The sequence below is a fragment of the Centruroides vittatus genome, unplaced genomic scaffold (genome assembly GCF_030686945.1).
Source record: "Centruroides vittatus isolate TY-2023 unplaced genomic scaffold, ASM3068694v2 scaffold_2707, whole genome shotgun sequence".
Lineage (NCBI taxonomy): Eukaryota > Metazoa > Arthropoda > Arachnida > Scorpiones > Buthidae > Centruroides > Centruroides vittatus.
In genome coordinates, this window is record NW_027122692.1 from 1,009,568 (window position 1) to 1,030,194 (window position 20,627).

General features: G+C 29.8%; 1 protein-coding gene and 1 non-coding gene across 2 annotated transcripts; one reads left to right on the forward strand and one right to left on the reverse strand.

Moving 5' to 3' along the window:
- Window positions 1-5,695: 5,695 nt before the first annotated feature.
- TRNAH-GUG (transfer RNA histidin (anticodon GUG)) lies at window positions 5,696-5,767 on the reverse strand. The gene has a single exon. It is a non-coding gene; the product is annotated as a tRNA-His (tRNA).
- Window positions 5,768-9,636: 3,869 nt separating this feature from the next.
- LOC136987768 (mucin-4-like) lies at window positions 9,637-18,327 on the forward strand. The gene is made up of 2 exons (XM_067285531.1): window positions 9,637-9,815; window positions 16,183-18,327. Exons 1-2 carry the CDS (start codon window positions 9,805-9,807, stop codon window positions 18,062-18,064), a joined length of 1,893 nt encoding a protein of 630 aa, XP_067141632.1. The 5' UTR covers window positions 9,637-9,804; the 3' UTR covers window positions 18,065-18,327.
- The last annotated feature ends 2,300 nt before the right edge of the window (window positions 18,328-20,627 follow it).

Genomic DNA, 20,627 nt, shown 5'->3' on the forward strand with positions numbered 1-20,627 from the left:
AACTCACTTGGACATGGACACAATGATGATGAGTAGAACCATTTGAGTAATCTTTCTCGAATTCTCATAAAATCTCTATAAGATTTAATTTGCTGCAAACCTTCATTCTTAATCCACTGAAATCCACTAGTATAAATGAAATCCTTCACCTGAAATCCACTAGTATAAATGAAATCCTTCACCTGAAATCCACTAGTATAAATGAAATCCTTCACCTGAAATCCACTAGTATAAATGAAATCCTTCACCTGAAATCCACTAGTATAAATGAAATCCTTCACCTGAAATCCACTAGTATAAATGAAATCCTTCACCTGAAATCCACTAGTATAAATGAAATCCTTCACCTGAAATCCACTAGTATAAATGAAATCCTTCACCTGAAATCCACTAGTATAAATGAAATCCTTCACCTGAAATCCACTAGTATAAATGAAATCCTTCACCTGAAATCCACTAGTATAAATGAAATCCTTCACTTTAAATTACAATATATATATATATATATATATATTCTAAATTCAGCTCCAGAAAATAGTCTGTATGATCCATTATTTAACAGCGATTCCTAGTCAGGAATTTGGATATAACATAATATAGGGGAGGACGGGCGAGTTTGGCACGACAAGAATAAGTTAAATTTTGTATAACAAATACTGCTGTAAACTGAAAGAAAAGCGTTGTTTATTGTCTATTAGAATGTTATCTTACTATATAACTGGTTAAAACCAGTTTGGAAATAAAAATAATCATAATAATAATAACTACTGTATATAAAAAGGTAGCAACAGTAATGGGACAGATAGGCAGGTGTATAAATTTGTGTCATTAACAATGTATAAGTTGGAATTCACTATTAAAACAAAGAAATACAAGTCCAAAGACGTATATAAGTAAAGAAAATGTAAACAAAAATTAATTACAAGAAAAATCAAACAGATAATAAATGAAAACATCCTAATACAAGTTAAAAGCAATATAAATGAATTAGTGAACTCAAACAAACAGTAGAAATGAAATATGCTTAACAGAAAATTGTTTATGCCCTACACATATCGCAAATAAATTGAACCACTCACTTTCCTCATCTGTAAATCCACGTGAGCCCACAGTTCACACTTGCAGCACATAATTCACTTTTTCTGAGTACTTCCATATTGTTCATTGTAATATATGCAATAAGTATTTTCATCATCATTTTCCGGTATTTTAGGACTTTTCTGTCCCTTTCCTTTATCGAACTTCCAACCCAATTTCTCCAAATCCATTGCCCTTCTGCAAGTTACTGATTTTTTAACTTTAGCCTTGGCTTCTAGTGTGACTTTGTATGGGCCGAAACACGATCAGGAACAAGATCGGCAACACTGCCGAAGATGCCCCAATAGTCATGATATAGAAACATTAAGTGGAACCGTGAGAATAGGGTATGAAGCCATGATCTGGCCACGTGAATAAGTTAATGTTTTATCCTTCTAACAGGAAAAATAACTTTCCTTATTACGGAATTATAACAAAATATGCCAATTCTATATAAATGGAAGCAAAATGTTATAAGAAATTGAATGAAACAGACAACTTATTTGATATTTCAACTACGCTTGTCGGAGAACAACACAGACACTACGCTCAACAAGCCGTCATTAAAACTCAACTATCTAGCCTCTAAAGAGAGTTTCCTTTATTTTGTTTCAAAGAAAATTTAATTGACGAACTTGCCCCGTATGCGGAAGTTACCCCGTTCTCCCTAAACTCACAGAGAAGTTAATACATTAATATAAAATTATGAAGAATATCAATTTTGTTTTTACTTTCCCGGTGTTATATGTAACAGGGAGAAAGTATGGCGATCTATCAATAAAAAAAAGGTCCTCCAAGATTTTTACATGTCTGGACTCAGGGTACATTGAGACGCAAAAAATTGGGGTTTTTTTTCTGTATGTATGAATGTTAGTTTTTTTTTGTAACTCTTTCCGCCCAGTGGGCACTAAGAGGGCCTCTTATAGCAAGCCCATTATGGGTTCGGCCAGGCCCACAATGGGGCGGCCGGGTGGTGAGGGACGGGGACCGACATATCCAGACGGACCACCCCCGAAAAATTCCTGGGGATTTTTCGACCGTCCGGATTCGATCCCGGGTCCCCCAGGGCGGCAGGCTGCTAACCTTGACCGCTCGGCCATCCGTGTGTGTGTGGGGGGACTCAACTTTGTTCAGTGACTTTGAAGCTTAATAATTCCTGTGAATTTTGTCGAAAATTTCTGAAATTTTATAGGGAGGTTTTCTTATTAGGAAAATCTATGCTATTACATTTTGGTGGTTAAAGGTCGCGGGGTGGGGAGATAAAGAGGGAATCACTTGTCAGATCTCGAGTGAGGTTAGTTTTAATGAAGATTTTACTCGTTATTAGTATTTGCAATTTTTATAAAACTCATCTCTACTCTCAAAATTAAGATTTTGCCATTTTATAATAATTAATAATAATAATAAAAAAGTTGGTTAATGTTACCTTAGGTGCCAAGATGGCGGCTCGTCTCTAATTCCAGCAAGGAAACAAGGAAACAGTGGGGATATGAAAGTAGAGGTCCATTATAATACCGGATGATCCTGAAGTTCTTCGACGCAGCAGGTATGAAGTCTTTCCGCATAGCAGCTGCTATGCGGAAGGACTTCATACCACCCGATATAAAACAATAATAAGCTCTAATATATGCATTTTCGTACACTTAAATTCAACACTCGCAGCTTACTATGTATGTAAGATACAGTATTTTAGAATTTTGATAATTTTATGTCATTTAAAATTAAGATACAATTCAAGTATCTCTGAAAATTTTTAACTCCAGCACACCATTAATTTGATGTATCTCATATTAAATACATGCAGAACAAGTACAGTGTACAGTACATATATATACTGTATATATTAGCTTGCTCATGAAAAGCATTCATGTTGAGTACATTTACAATAAATACTGTATATATTTTTTTACAGTTCGATTATATCGGATGATCGTAATTAAAGTATCCTGAAATATTCAACGCTGTACGGAGAGATATTTAGAAGTCCAAATGCAGCCAGATTTGTCTCAGTAGCATTTTAAGACACGTGAGAGACATTTTCGTAAAAAAAATTAGTTTTAAAAGGCTCCACTTTGGCGCTGCAAGCATCAACATATTCTGTTTAAATAAGGCGCTTATTCTACAGAGTCCTTATTCTGAAAGTTAAAACCTGAAGGCAATTAAATCCTGTTCGACAGACGACCGTAAGTCTTCTGTCGAACAGGTGCTGCTTCTCATATGTAGTGTGATACTCTCATTCAGAGCTACCAAATTTGCAACATGTTTTTCGTTGCTTGCAGCACCAAAAAGTGCCATAAAGCGAACTTTTTTACTAAATTTTTTTTTTTTTTTTTTTTTTTTTTAATTTACGGAATGCCTGTCTCGTGTCTTGCAGCCAAATTAAGTACGGGGACATTTCATTTTGATTACTAAATCTCTCTCTCTAGACAGCGTTGAATATACTTTAATTACGATCATCCGCTATATAGAGAATTGTACACATACATTTTATACGTACGTGTACATAAACTATATGTTCCATATACTGTATTTATTTTTTTAATGTAATGTATACGTACACGCTTACAAAAAATTGCATTATATCAACAGAATCATCCGAGTATCAAGACATCCTTTCCCTTTCAGCCAAATCATTTAAAGTAATCCTCTTAACTCATTATAGGGAAGCTTCTTGGCCGTATTCTTTTGTTACTAACAGAGTGAACCATTCGATCCACTATTCTACTTCTATTTTATTCATTACTTATGTCCAATTCTTCAATACTTCCTTCCTTCTAGTTAGTATCCTATGCTTTATTTAATTTCTTCTATTGATCTGATTCTCTGGATTTCATGGAAGCCGTTTCATACGGGACAGAGGCAGGGGCGGATCTAGGTTTTTTGGGGGCCGGGGGCTTATCGAAGTCCAATGGGGCTCCATTTTTTGTTAGATTAAGAATCTTTAAATTGGGGTTTAAAATTTATTTTTAATAACATCAAAATCAGAGTTAAAATATATTCATTTATGAAATGGCGTTGAATGAAAAACTTTATATCTTATATAAAAAACGTAAGAAATAAAGAAATACTTACATTGATTAATTACTGACCAATTACGTTACATTGATTACAATAAAACAAATAATACTATAAATTATCATCATTATTATATTGTTAATATTAACTATTTTTTACTGTACGATAAGTGCACATTGTTAATGAAAAAGTATTAAAAATTTACGATAATAATTCAATTTTTGTGGGCCCTCGACACTTGGGGGCCCACGGCTTAAGCCCTATTAGTCCCTACGTAGATCCGCCCTAGACAGAGGGAAATATCCTCTCTGTCTAGGGCAGAACTACAAAAATTAAAAGTAGAAAAGAGTACTGTAGACAAGAAGACCTTATTTTGTAGATTTACCGAAAATCCAACAATGAGAAATTTTTCTTATTGTCATCGGCCAGTTCCCCAAATATTTATGCAGATCGATCTCGATGGCAAATTTCTGTCTTTCCATCCCATAATTACTCTCCCGGCTTTTATATACTGGACAACAGAGGGGAAAGTATAGCGATCGGTCAAAAAAATGACCCCCAAGATTTTTACATTTTTGGACTCAGGGGACCTTGAAACGTCGAGAAATGCAGAAAAACGCGGGTCTTTTCGCCCTTATGTATGGACGTTTGTCGATTTTGTTCACTATTTTGAAGCTTAATAACTTCTGTGCCTCTTGTCGAAAATTTCTGAAATTTTGTAGTGAGTTTGTTTATTAGGGGATCGATATTATTAAATTTTGGTAGTTAAAGGTCGACAAGGTGGGAAGATAAAAGAGTCATATCTCGAATAGGGTTGACTTGAAGATTTTACTCGTTATTAACATTTATAATGTCTTTTTTTTTTTTTTTTTTTTTTTTTGTTTTTGGTATAAAACTCATCTCTACCCTCAAAATTAAGCTTCTCGCTATTTTATAATAATTAATAATATTATGTTTTTTTTTTCGAAACCTTTTAATAACAGATGGCATCACAAGCAATAGTAAATGTTTGTGACAGGAAAGTTATATAACTCGTTGCTGAATTTTTTTCTTTTCCAGTTCTATTTAATTTGCTATTAAATTTGGATTATCATTCAACGAGTATTTAGAATATCCAGATACATTAATTCACAGCTGTTTTCTGTAGTGTTTTTCAATTGTTTCTATAATTATCTGGCTATTTAATTAAATATTTTCTTCAATACAATACAACAATATGTTTTTTAAAATGTAATCAATACTGTAGTAAATTATAACAGGACTATGTATTAAATGCACATTTTTACGAATTTAAAATATGCATTTATATCATCTATTCTCGACAGATGGCGACACAAATTTTTCTATAATTAATTTAATATTAAAAAATACATAATTATTGTTAATTATTTTCATATCTATATTCATAATTTAATAAATTAATTAAAAGTAAATAAATAAATTTATTTATTTAGAAACAAGTAAATTAAAAATTTTTATAAGCGTGTTTTTACAGATAAAATAAATATTAAAAAAATTGTAAGAATTAGAAAATTAAATAAAATTAAAAATTTATTATTTAAATAGAAAATTGAATGGAAGAAGGAAGAAAAAAAAATTCAAGTGCCGTGACCAGGATTCGAACCTGGGTTATTGCGGCCACAACGCAATGTCCTAACCACTAGACGATCACGGCTACCCGAACACCGGTTACAAATGGTTCTTATGAAGGTATTTATTCTGGTTTGACGTCGTTTGTGTCATACATTACTTTTATATTGTTTAACTTTACATTTTATCATTATTATTGCTAAAATATCGCTAAAATATAAAAGCAATTAATAAAATATAAAATTTATAAATATTTTATTATATAGTTAATATAATAGCTAATCATTTCAGTTCCAGAGCATTCGTAAAAGAAAGTTTCTGATTGGATGAAAGATTAATGACGGATGCATATGAACCAATACGATTATATAATAGAGTTTCGTATATTTTCCATATATAAAATGATAGAAACCTACAGATCATGTGATATTATATTTATCTCTTTTAATGGCGACATTTTGAAATTATAGTAAAACTTGTGTAAACCGGAACCGCACGGTACCGAATATTTTTCCGTTTTGAACTAGTTCTTCTTTAACATAGAAAATAGCTCCGTTAATTAAGCAGCTTTCCTTTTTACTCAGCTTTCCTTTTTACTCAGCTTTGAACAGGTTTTACTGTATTTCATACATTAATTAACAATTTGGGAAATAATTGATATTTTATAAAAGAAGCACTCACATATGAATAAACAAAGATTAAAAGAGACGAGATAGAGCCAAGGTCAGATGTAAAAGTAGGACCCCTTTCTCCACGAAAGGCAAAAAATAAAATGATAATTTCTTCCGATCAAAAATAAACAGATTTTTTTAATGATTTATATCACTTTTGTATGAGATTTTGCATGAAAGAGTAAATTTTGAAGCGCTTCTATTGGTGGCGAATTCTTCTATCCTACTGTCTCCTTGACAGTAGGATAGAAGAATGTTCCTCCTCCTCCGGTTCTTCTGAAATTATGAGTGAGACATGAAAAATAGATTAAAATGTAAATTTTTAGGGTTTAAAGAAAGTCACCCGTCATTAATTTCTTGTTTTTGTTTTGTTTTGTTTGTGTGACAATGTGTGCGATCTGCAGAAGGGTGGACACCTCCCGGGAAGACATTCTAAGGGAAACTGGCCCCTATTTAAGCGTTACTAACGTGAAGAGAACCCGGAAAACTCCACGTAGACAGGCCGTTGGTCAGGACCGACTATCAGTGTTCGGTGGTTTTATCCAGTCGGACTTGCATTAAGGTCTTCTACTATACAGTTATAATTTCACCCGAAAGGAAAATACCATCTTTAGCATCACAATGTCATTGCAATGCTCTGAAGATGGAATTTGAATCCTTATGGTAATCAAGATGATGGTAACCATAAAACTTTTAAAGTTAGTTCTAATATAATATAAAAAATAGATATAAAGTGGCAAGAAATTAAAAAGTGTAATAACTTATGCCAAGAAAAAGAAGAAAAAATTGTGTTAACATAAAATATGTATAAGTAATGACTTAACTGTTTATATGAAAGTATTGCACGAGGATATATCAAATTCTATATTTAATAAACAATTTTAAGATAAGAAAAATTCTTAAATAAAAAAGAAAAGCTAAACATAAAAACGTCTAAAACCAGGAAATAATTGCATAATAACGCTTTAAGCATGGAAAATTATTCATGAGAACACTTAATAATATAATATTTTTTTAATATCTTAAGTTGTCATGGAGGTTATTTTGGGTACTAACGAAGCTTAAATAAACTTATTAATATATTTGTAATGTCAAGAATGTACTGCATAAGGTAAATTTGAAAAATTTGAAAATTATCTGAAGCTAAATGTCATTATGAATTCCTTAAATGGCCGCCATTTTGGGCGACTGCGACTTAATCAAAGTTTTCTACAATATTTATAATGGCCAGAATTTGGCTAAAATAATTAGAAAGGCAATTTCTAAGATGGTTAGAAGCAAAATTTTATTATTAATTCTTTAAAACAATCAAAAATGAAGTTTTGCTGGCAATTGTCGATGCTGCTTATGTATTTTTGATTACTATTTGTGAAGAACCCATTGAAGTACTGTTATATAGGCTTCATGATTGAATAATTTTGCACATATTTTCAGTTGTTGCTACATAAAAAAGAATGCGTTAGAGTTGTGTTATCAGCTGATTTAAAAAAAAACAAGCATGCTACAGTAATGTCTTTCTCCATCATTGAGGCGTATCCATGTGATTAACGTGGAGTAAAGTACCGTAACAAGATTAATTGAAATTTTAAAAACCATTTAAAAATTTAAGTTAGAAATTGAATAAAAAACAAAATATTGAAATAAAATAGAAAAAAATAAGATCAAATTTTTATTTATTTAAGTTAAAAAAAAGAAAAAAAAATAGACGATAATTATTTGCTGCAATGTATAAAAGATGGCGACACTAACAGTTTTTATTATTTTTAATGTTTTTCTTATAAATTAAGGAAAATTCTAATTAAATTAAAAATTGTATATAAATATTTTAAATTTATTTCGATAAGAAATAAATCATTAACGAAAATCGATAAATATTTGCCAAGTAATAACAATGTGAATAACCTTGAGTCGAGACGTCACGTGATCCGCCGTAACTTCCACGGACGGAAATAGGTCAATGCAGATCACGTGACTAGAAAGCTACGTCCTACTGACCTTGAAAAATACCTTCCCGAAAATAATGGAGACGTATTTGATTTTCTTGACGTCCCTCTTTGTTATATTCATGTCAGAATAATCGATAATATATTTTCTTTTTCTTTTTTTTCTAAAAAAACAATTTATCACAGTCGAATGAGTTCTTTCACCGATCATTTTTATATTAAAGAGGAAATTACTTTAACAAAAATTCAATATTAAAAAATTAGTTAATGTTTCCTTGTCCATTTAGTGTTGTGAATCCATTTAAATCAATTTTTATTGCAAAATATTGCCTATCACGTGACTGTGACGTAATGTTGAAAAAAAATGGTAACTATTGAAAACAAATAATATTTAATTAATTCTTCAACTATAATTATAAATGGCAAAATTATTATTATTTAAATCATTTAAACATTAATATATTTAAAAGAAAACGAAACACTTCGATTGATAAAATTTGATTGGTTTATTTGAATTCAAATTTAAATAGGCGCATGCGTTTGTGTTTTCATGGTAAATATTGAAAATTAAAATTAATTTATTAATTTTATAAAAATAATTAGTAAAAAAATTTAAAATTTATTAAATTACCGTATAATTCTTTTGAAAAATTCTGATTCGTTTATTTAAATTAATATTAAAACGCCATCTTAGAATTAATATATATATATATATATATATATTTTATAAAAAGAAGTTATTAAATTATATGCTAATTTAATTTTAAAATATGTAAATGAAATAGCATCTTCGTGGGAAAACATTAAAATTCTTCAATGATTTTAAAAATAAAAATATATATATATTAAAATTTAAAAATATTCTTTCCCATCGTTGATTGGTCAATTTGAATTTTTGAAATTTAAAATAAAACGCATGCGTACTTTAAAATAACAGTACATATCTAGAAAGTGATAAAAATAAGAATAATTAGCGAAAACTTTTTTTGAAATTTTGCTTTAAGATACGAAAGTGAAGAACAACATGGGAAAATATTTTTAAAATTTTTTCAATGCTTTCAAATTAAAAAATAAATAAATAATAAATAATAATAATAATAATAATTTCAAAAGCTGATTGGTCAATTTGAATTTTTAAAAATTGAAATTAAAATGTATTCTTATTTTCGTATCATAAATTACTTATTATTTAATTAAACGTAATTACTTTAAAACGTCCCAGTTCACTTTCTAATATGAGACTAGTCCAGGTGCAATAATAAAAAAGAAAAAAAAGATATTAGAGTGGAGGTGTTTATATGAGTCGTAGTAAAGGTATGACCATCTTGTAGACCCAGTTTGACAGGTAGACCGTAAAAGGGGGTCAGCCAAACTCGTCTATATAACGGTACTTGACGCTCTGTGTGGACATTTTGTCAAAATATCTTCTGTGTAAGCAGCCCGCTCTTACAAGAAAATCTCCAATCGGGTGATATTTTGTTACAAAATTTTTGCGAACCTCCACAAATATGTGGTCCAGGTAATGTTACATAAATTTTTCTATAATTAATTTTCGTTTAAAACTTAATATTTACGCAGTAAGTAGCTTGACGAGATGATGATATCTTAGCGTCGTGATGTGTGATATTTTTTTCCCGTCTAATTTATATATTTTAAAAGTTATTAATTTATTTTATAGTGCAAAAATTAATAATAAAAATTTTAGAATTTAATTTTTTTTTATATATTAAAATATTTTCGGGATAGTCTTGGTATTAATCGTTCGTTATTCGTTTAAATTTTATAATTAGAAAAAAATGCTTATAAATAAAAAAATCTATTAATATCTTATTAATTTAAAATTATTTCAATTAATAAATAATTTTTAAAAAATAATTTAATTATTTAATATTTTTAACCAGTAATATTCGTTTGTATACAATATTTTTAAATTTAAATATTCCAACCAATAAGAGCGCGTTTTACTTATATACTTTATCAAGTTTATTACGAAATATATAAATATATCGTTATAACATATTTTATTATATAAGTAAGTAAATAAACAAACAATAAAGTTGTTTATTCTGAAATTTTATTTTTCTTTATTAAATCACTATTCATTGGTTAATTTGAATTATGTTAATAGCGTTAGAACTAGTTTCAATTAATTAGCATCAAGTTTCGAATTTTACATTCAAGATATTAATTTTACATAATGAATTTTCATATATATATATATTTCAAAATAGTTTAATTAATAATAATTAATATAATTTTAATAACAAACATTCATTTTAATTAATTTATAAGCTTTTAAAACTTCGATTGTGATTGGTTAAAATAAAATTTTATCAACAAAAATTATACCGTTTATCTCTTTTAATTCAATTGGAATTTTATTTTTCAAATAGGAAGTTCATCGAGTTATTTTTATTTAAAAAAAATTAGATTAATGAGTGTTGAATTGACAATTTAAAAAAAAATCAAGTTTTTTTTTAAATAGATTACCTTATTGGCTGAAAATATTTAAAATTTTAAATTATCGTACGCTAATTGGCTAATATTAATTTTGAAATTTTTGAATCGGAAAATATTTGTTTTATTCAATATAGGTTGCATAAGAAAGGTTTTCGAATCAATTTTAAGTAGTTTCTTTTAGGGGATTGCCCTCGATAATTCGTGTTGTGGAAATATTCTTTGATTAACACTGATTGACACAGAAACGTCTCGTTTATAATAACCTTATTCTTTAATATTGGCCTGATTATCATTTTCACTTATGAATTTCAAAGTTTTATTTTTTAATTTGTCCTCTTTCGACAAATCTTCCTCATGCGTATCGCTAATAATTTCTTCGAATAATCTTAAACAAGTGATATACGAGAAGGTGTTAAGCTTATGTATAATCATATTAAGACTATTCTGGCACGCAATCACGTGATTAATTTCGATAATTTAAACTGTAAATAAAATATAATCAAGCCTTCCGGTGCAAAAATAAACAATTTCAAATATCATTGGCTGATTTGTCGTTTCAAATTTGAATTACTTGGTTTTAATCTACGATTGGTTAAAAATAGATTCGAATTTGTAATTCTTAACTTTGATTGGTGGAATCAAATTTAAAATTAATTTACTTAACGTTTATTGGCTAACGTCGCAGTTTTGAATAAGAAAAAAGAAGAAGAATTCGACTTTTATTAATATTAAGGGGGGAAATTAAAAAGTAAATTTAGTATTATCTTTTTTAAATTTCAAACAGACGAATCGAATTAAATTCGTTACATTTAAATAAACTCAATGCTGATTGGTTTATAATTTTTTAAAAAGTGGATAATACAGCGCTGATTGGTCAGTTTAAATTCAACTTTTTAAATATAAGAATGTTCATTTTTTAATGGTTATACTGATTAATTTACTCAAATTTAACGTTTATAAAATATTTATTTTTGTTTTTGATTTTAACGTATTAATTAAAAATTTGAATAAATTCGTTTTGGATCACTTTAAACTTAAAACAACGCAATTAATTTAAATTTAATTACAGAAAAATATTTCACAAATTAATAAATTAATTCATATTAACTATAAAAAAATAATAAATAAATAAAATTATTAATACTTTAAAAATACGGGAAGGGGAAACGTAAATGGCGTCAAAGAACCCAAATGTCCTTATGGGTCATTGACGCATTTTGTAAAATCATCGAACGCTCTTGATATACCTTTTAACAAGTACAGTACCTTGATCTCAAGGATATCACATCCGGTTTTTTGTATTTTTTAAAATTATTATTAAACAAAATTCAATAAAATTTAAATTTGTAATTTTTTAAATATGTTTTTTGAAGGTATCTACAACACTTTCCATCACCATTTTTTTTATTTCAAAATTAATTAATGGCCGTTTTCGAAGTAAGTAGGAGGCTATAAAAAAAACTATTCTGAAGGTAGAAGGATAAGCTATATTTACACAAATCAATTTAATTTATATATATATATATATATATATATATATTACCAGTCCAGATGCTAGTTTAACTAGGAATGAAAAAAAATATCGTTCCTCATGGACAATTTTCCAAAAACTTTCCGGGTCATTGGCACGGATATGTAATTGATTTTCTATAGTAAAATTACCTTCGATACAATGAATAAATTATCTACGTCAAACTCGCTCATCAAGTTACATTAATTTTTATTATAAAACAATGTCTACAATGGCATGATAATTTAGATACATAACTTTTACTTTTTTTTTTTAAAAAGTGTAGCTATTTTTGTATGTCCGAAACTGGTTGAGGCCTACAAAAGTAATTTTTCTAGTTGTATTTTCTTCTTTTTAAATAGAAGTCCATAAATAATTTCGATGAAACAAGCCGAAAAATGTCAAAATTCGCATGTTTATGGTTTTTATTTATAGTTTTATCATTTGTTGAAACCAGTCAAGTGCATCATACAACCTAGTTTAATTTTAAACTATGTACTTGTTTGTGTTGTTTATACTAATAATAGGCATATGCCAATGATATTTTTTGATACAGGACCGATTTAAGTGTTTCGGACATTAGGACTTACATTTAGTATACAAGATTATAAAGGTCTTTGTTTAGTTCGGCCTAATTTCTTTAGGGAAAATAGTGATGTAACTACCTGTGAAAACAGTGTTCACGTGAGATCTACAAGTAGGTCTTTTGGGGACTTTCTAGTGTTTATTTTGGAAACAAAACTATGTTTTAGGGTATGGTATGTATCTGTGTTTCCTCCATAAAAAAAAAAAAAAAAAAATAACTTTCACTCTTAAATAGGAAAATGTCTTATGCAATAGCTATCAAATATAACACGTGACGAGCAGGGAAGCGATAAATTTTAAACACGGTTGCGTCATATGAAAATTGCAACGAGCTTAAAACGATAATTTTAAAAACTAAATGCCATTTTATAGTAATTTACACGTGATTTACTGTATCATTTGCAGTGCAGACGTATCTGAGCTTACTGATTGAAAGCATCGATTACATGTACTGTACAATACAGGTGCTCCATTGAATACAAACCAAGTGTGAAGAAAAGGCCTTAAAGGTCTTCAAAACATTATTTTTTATCTCGGATTTCCTAGTGTATTAGTAATTAGCACGGCAAACTAGCTTAGTTCCGTATTAAAGATCGTGATTTTTCCTTTTAGGTCCTCAAGGTCGAACTAGATACTTGACATTGATAACTAAGTAGTGTGATAAGGGCATGGATGTAAGCTATAATCTAATACAAATTACACTAAGATATATTATATTTTGCTTAATATAAAATGTATAAGAGGAAGGAAGAATATCAAAGAGTGTTTTTTTTTTATCAATCATTTTATTGAACTTGAGAGTGAATTAAGTCAGTTGTGTAGCGTTAAATGCAATTATTGGAAGTTGATACTTCAAATAAACACAGAATGCAATGTTGACAAATAATTATACGTGTCAACTAGTTATATATACAAGGAAAACTAGAGTTTTGCCTCAAGCAAGGTATGCGACCTAATTTACCTCAATTTTTTTTTTCTTTCGGGTGTCGTTGGTTGGTTATAAAAAGATATCTCTACCCTCTAGCATCGGCATTGCGTACCACTCCTTCACCCCTTAATATGGTTGACAACTTTCCAAAAATATTCTCCTCCTTCGCCCACTGTTTTAACAATGTCTTTGGAGCATTGAACTCTATTTTTTTTGCTAGGAAAAAAAGAAAAAAGCACGTTGCATGGGGTTAAATTTATCTAAATCTAAATTCTAAGGTTGTTCTATTTGAGAAATACCCAAAATTTACGCGATTCTTCATAAATTTGAAAGTTTTTCTTAATATTATGTGGAAATTTAATTATAATTTAGCTTCTTTTCCATTTTAAAGTGAAAGTATGATGCTATTATAGTACCACACTTCTACAGTAGCCCCGCAATAATGTAAATTAATTATTTATATAAGTGTTTATAAGATTTTACTACTTTATAATGACTAATAAAAGAAACAATACAGCTGTAGCCTAGAGTAATGATATTATTAATATAGTAACATACCCAAGCAGTATAGATAAATGTACTGTTATAGTAACAGCATAATAAATCATTTCACTTATTGAATATAGCTCTCTGTTACGTTACAGATGAATAAAAAGGCCAAAATTTTGATAATGTAACAACGTAACAACACGTAAAGAGTGCAATTGTCACCTTTTACTTCTCACAGAGAACCTTGGATTTTCAGAATGTCTTCCTTGATGGTATCTTCTTTTGATTATTGCCTATTTTTTCTGCTTTGATAAATCTAAACAATATCTAATTTTTAACTTTTCAACTTTACTTCCTTCTGGTTTCGAAATTCTTTTTATACTATTATATTATTATTGAATAGAAAAGTAGAACTCTTGTTTCTTGCGTGCATTTTTGCTTTCTTCAGCGGAAATTAACATACAAAGTCATAGATTTCTCTTCAATAAGATTGGATCTTCAATGTGAATTACTTGTTATTGTTTTTGTAATTGCAATTATCACGCTGTTGCAAGATAATAGTCCTAGTTTCTATGAGTAAGTATTGAAATTAATCATTGATCTAGGAAGAATCAAGCTTTGAAAACTATATAATTTATAAGGATTTTTATGTATCCAACCCTTTTTTATATGAATATTGTAATGTTTATCATTTAGCTAAGTGCCAAAGACTATCACTTGCTATCATAATTATGATACTACCACACTACTGTAATACTATCATACTATATATACAATATCACCATAATAATACCAACACGGTTAAGGAGTCAGACTACTTTACTGGAGGACTCGGGATCGAATCCGGATCGAACAACCCCTGAAATTTTCCATGGGCTGTCTACCCCGGATATGTCGGGGCCCGACACTCACCATCCGGCCGCCCTCATTGTGGGCTGGCCGAACTCACAATGGATATGATTAAAAAAGTCCCAATAGTGCCCATAGGCGAAATGATTCCAAAAATGAATAAAAACACTAATGATACCATATAAACAATTACAATTCCCACAATAATAATACACTGGCACGTTAGGTACTACCACGATAAAAATATTTTTAGAAGAAATTTTCATAATTAAAATTTATAATTTTCATTCGAGAATATAAATTTATTTAATCGTTTTTTTTAGTCAAAACCATTTCATTACAAGGAAACATAAGTGAACAAAGGGTGTGCAAAGCGATGTGACCTCGTCGTGATTCTGATCGTTTAAAGAATAGGATAAAAGCATGGTAAATGGTTTTAACATAGCGTAGAAACAGAATGACACTTGGTTACATTTAATTTTTGAGTTAACAGACAGAAATAATTTCCAAACTTGATATAATCATTACCATTAATACTGCAACCCAAATACATATTTAACACTTTAATTAATTAATCGTTTGGTTTCCTGATTACCATGCTTCTGTTCAGTTTAATGATTCTCACGAATTTTAATAATATAGCTTTGTTATTGTATTTTATCCTTAATTGTACGTTAATATATGCAAAGTAGAATTTTAGGTCTTGAAAACAAACAAAAGTGAGTGTGAACTGTTTCTACACAAGGAAATTTTTTCAACAACTAAACTTAAAGATTGTTAGATAGTTTGTAGATACAGAACTTTTAAGTATAGACATACGTGACTTGCAAATGAGGGCATACAAAACTTGTTCCTTATGTTTGTAATGAAGGGCAGAGTCATCTTAAAGAGAGTTTCGTGGTTTATCTTATTAATGCATTAGGTTTCATCTGGCATATTTTATAATAGAAACCTGATGGGGAATACCAGATGCTAACCTTAGATAACTTGTTTTTTTTTTTTTACGTGTCTAAATCGGAATTTCTCCATTTTAACTTTACTAATAGACCTGTTATCTTTATTTAGGTCGCCAACAGTTATCGTTCTACTGACGACATCTTTAATGAATTCGGTAGTGTCGTCTCGCCACCTCCTACAGATTCCCGACGTTTCGAGTAATTTTAATGTCTTCGTTCGAGCCATCCCTAGCAACTCTCAACAGAACAGACCAGAACCATTACAGCAATATCGGCCACCCATCTTCGCTGAGTTACCTCAATCTCCTAAACCACAAATCCAAATGGAATCTTCACCGCAACTAACTCAATATCAACCACCTTTGTTTCCATTACCTCAATCCCATCCTCAACCACACCCACCTCAAACACCGAATCAGCAGGTGATTTACGTAGGCGGGCAGCAAGGTGTTTACTCTCAAGTTGGAGCTCCTTCACCTTCCCAGCAAGGTGTACCCGCTTCTAAGGGGGGTGAGAGGAAGGTTGTAAAACCAGCACAGCAACTCATTCAGAAAGCACCCGCCTCGGAGATTCAATTCGATAAAGCAACAGGTGCTAAAGAGAAAGATTCGAAACCCGATGACGAATATGTAGTTTACTATTACTACTATTACGATAATGACACAAATAGTAATAATTTGACACTGGACTTTGACAACATTCCCGATCTTGAATCTTATGATCAGAAAAACGACAGCAAAACTAACGCAACACAATACGAGACCGCTAGACAATTATCTCCAGTTACTGTCTCTTCTTCTATCAGTACAGCGCAATCGGTAGAGGTAGTAGGACAACCGCTCCTACATAGACCAGTAGCAGAAAAGGCCACTACATCGAGTCCAAAAGGTGCCACGGCTATATCTGTATCAGTATCTGTATCGGAAGGCACTGAAGTACAGCCGGTTCGGAACGTGTTTCGATATGGAAGCAACGACGTTCCAAGAGTTCCTGTAACACCCAACTTAGTAGATCCTCTTGAAGAACCGGAAGTTACTCCAGATGGTATAAATACCACCCAAAATGCTACAACAACATCGTCATCGGCCGAATTACAATCTCCACCCGCAACAGAAGACGTCTTGACTACCTCTATCCCAGCTAGTCAGGAAGAAAAACAAGGTAGTAAGAATGAAATAGAAGAGGAAACACAATCAGAGGAGGTCACCACTCAGGATTATACAACAACTACAGAAACTACTACTACGACTGAATTGACAACAACCACAACAGAAAGAGGAAGATTAGGTAATATAGGAAAGAGGAAACGATTCAGAACCACTGCAGCCAGTTCTAGTCGAAGAACAACACCCAGCACGACGACACAGTCAACTAATGAAGCCACAGCTGATAGAAGGCCAGGTTTTAGACCTCCAACTAGAAACCGCTTCTCACGCCCAGGAGCACCGTTAACGCGAACTCGGCCTGGTTCTACTAATAATAGGAAATTCGGAGATAACTCATTATCAGATACAACAACATCATCATCAGTAGCAACAGTCACAAAGAATCGATTCGGAGCTACAACAAGAAGAACCTCTTCACGCGTTAGCCCCACTAAACCATCACGAACCACTCAACCACGAGCTCGTGCTACAGTAAAACCTCCGGTTAATATTTTAAGTAACAGACAAAGGAGTCGGCCATCATTTTTTCGTCCCAGAAACAAAAAGGGGGAAACCGAAACAACAACAATAGCCGAAACGGAAACACCAGCACCCACTACAGCAACTAAAATTACAGAAGTCTCAGCAACAACAGCCACTACAAAAGAAGAAGCTGAAGAAGAGATAACAATAAAGGAAACTCCAGAAGAAACAGAACAACCACCACCAACAACAACAACAGCTGCACCAGAGAACCGATTTTCTGGTTTGTTCCGTTCAAGACCTAGGCCTAACTTACTGGGAAATCGTCCACGTCCGAACATATTAAGTAGGCCAAGAACTTGAAAATTTCAGGAGAAATTTTCATATCCAAGTTTTCTGTAATTTCTGCCGAACGGAAAAAGTAACACAATAATTAAAATGCCAAAAATTATGCAATTCTGCTTTCTATAAAATCACATCTATGGTTATAAACAGATGCACTATACCTAGGCTTACCTATAGTTTACAGCACATTAACCTACAGTATAACGATTATAAATTATTTATAACCGTTATACCGTTCTAATATAAAATGTAATTATTATATTTTACATTAAAAAACATGGTAACACACATAAAATACGAAAAATAAATAACAAATTCAAAATTTTTCATTTATGTTTAATAAATGACCGTTATTTTAAAATTTAACGCTTCCGATTGGTTATAGAAATTCAAACTGACCAATACGACAATCTGATATTACTGTTATACTTGTATTACGTTTATTCAACGTCATTAATTCGTTCGGTCCGGCGATTGGTTGTGGAAAATTCAAACTGGCCAATAATTGGATTGGTCTCTTATTTATCCTTTTATTAATGGCTAATATCAGCGATTTAAATTTTAATCAACAACAGAGACTGTTTTATATTAAATTTTATAGTCATAAAATATTTTTACATACGAAAATTTGTATTGAGAAGTGATATATATATATAAAGGATGACGACGTCGTGTATGTCGATGATTGTATTTTTTTCGTTTATTTTTATATGTAATAAATCGTGATTAAAAATTTAATTTTTATTCATTTTCTGAGTTTATAATTATAGTAGAATTCATTTATAAAAATTTTACAATTTTTTTTTATAATTAATTACATTAAGCGTATATATATATATATATGTACTGTACAAGAGGAAAAATCCCTAAAAACTCATGCCTACATAGCATATTTTGGACTGGTCTTAGCTAATTTATTATTATGTACGCGTTTCTTTTTTCCTAAATATCAAAACTGGCATTCCATGACCTATATCAACTATACAGGAAGTATCTTATAGTATATTTAATAGAACAATCCCATAATTCCGTTTGTTTGATCCCTCTTTACCCCTGTTGCATCTTGTCACGAAATCGTGGCACGTCTAATCTTCATACTAACAGGTCATCCGAAGTAGATTTTAATACAAGATCATAAAATAACTACGACAGTTTTTAGATGCTTAAATAAAACAATAATAAATCGAATACTATCACCTAACAGAAAATAAAAGTTATTTTAAAACATTCACAGTCTAGTCGAAACCTTATTGGTTCGTTTAAATTTTGTCAATCGTTATTTTTCAAATGCTTCGATAGGATTAGTCAATTTAAATTTAAATTTACCAATAAGCGAATTTATTATAAATTGAATGATATTTTGAGTAAATTATTAACAAATTTATTTTTCTTTTGTATTTTAAAATTATTTCAATCTATTTTAAACGATTATCTAGGCTTTAAAATCAGAAATAATTATTTTTAGAATGTATAAATAAGTAATAAACTCATCAAATGCTTCTGATGTCCTTGATCATTCTTAGGAATATCACCTGAGGAGTTGACCTACTTTTTCATTGTCATGAAAGTGATGAATTTAAGACAAAATATCATCCCACATTAAACTAATGGTGTTTAAAATTCATCATCAATATTCTTTATATTAAAAAAATTAATAATTTAGAATTAACAGAGGAAAATTATCAATAAGTAAATCGGTAATAATTAAATATAACACAGAAGAAAATTATCAATAAGTAAATCGGTTTTGAAATTTAAATAAAACTGTAAGCTCTCTTATTGGTTGAATTTTTCAATTAAGTTAAATTAACCAATAAGGAAGAAATTATTATTACTATTTTTGAAATCGAAACTTGCTGATTGGTTCATTTAAATTTGAATGGACAAATTAGATATACAGCGTATAAAATAATATAAAATAATTGTTATTCGTTAATATTTTTAATTTTAAAAAGTGTAAATATGAAAAACAGTTAAAAATAATTAATTTTTGGAAGTTTAGTTTGCATATTTAAGTCAAAATAAATGAATCATCCGAAATGAATTTTTTAAAAATGAAAATGAATGGAGTTGTTTATCTAGAAAGAGCTTATCCGGATTCTTCAAAAATAAATCTAGAAATAAAATAAAAGTCGGAAAATCCAGTTTTATGTTAATAAATATTAAATATAATAAATAATTATAATAATTTATGACTTTATATATCTGATATTCATATATTTTTGTGATTCATTCAATACTATAAACTTGAATCGTAGGCTTTATTACGTTTCTGAGACATAAGAATTATATAAAATAATAATGATAATAATTCTCAGATAACATTTACACATGTAAAATTTCAAATACAAATAATATCGTTTCCTTATCATCATTGCTATAAAAATCAAATATAAAAGAACATTTATAATATAGATATTAACCAATCAAATGACAGGAATTCAAAATCAAAATTTGAATTTATTTTGATGACGCAATTTTGACTCGAAATATTTTGAAATTTAAAAAATTTTTAACTGATTATTATTGACTTTGAATTGTAATAAATTTATTAAAAATTATATAATTTAATAAAATGTTA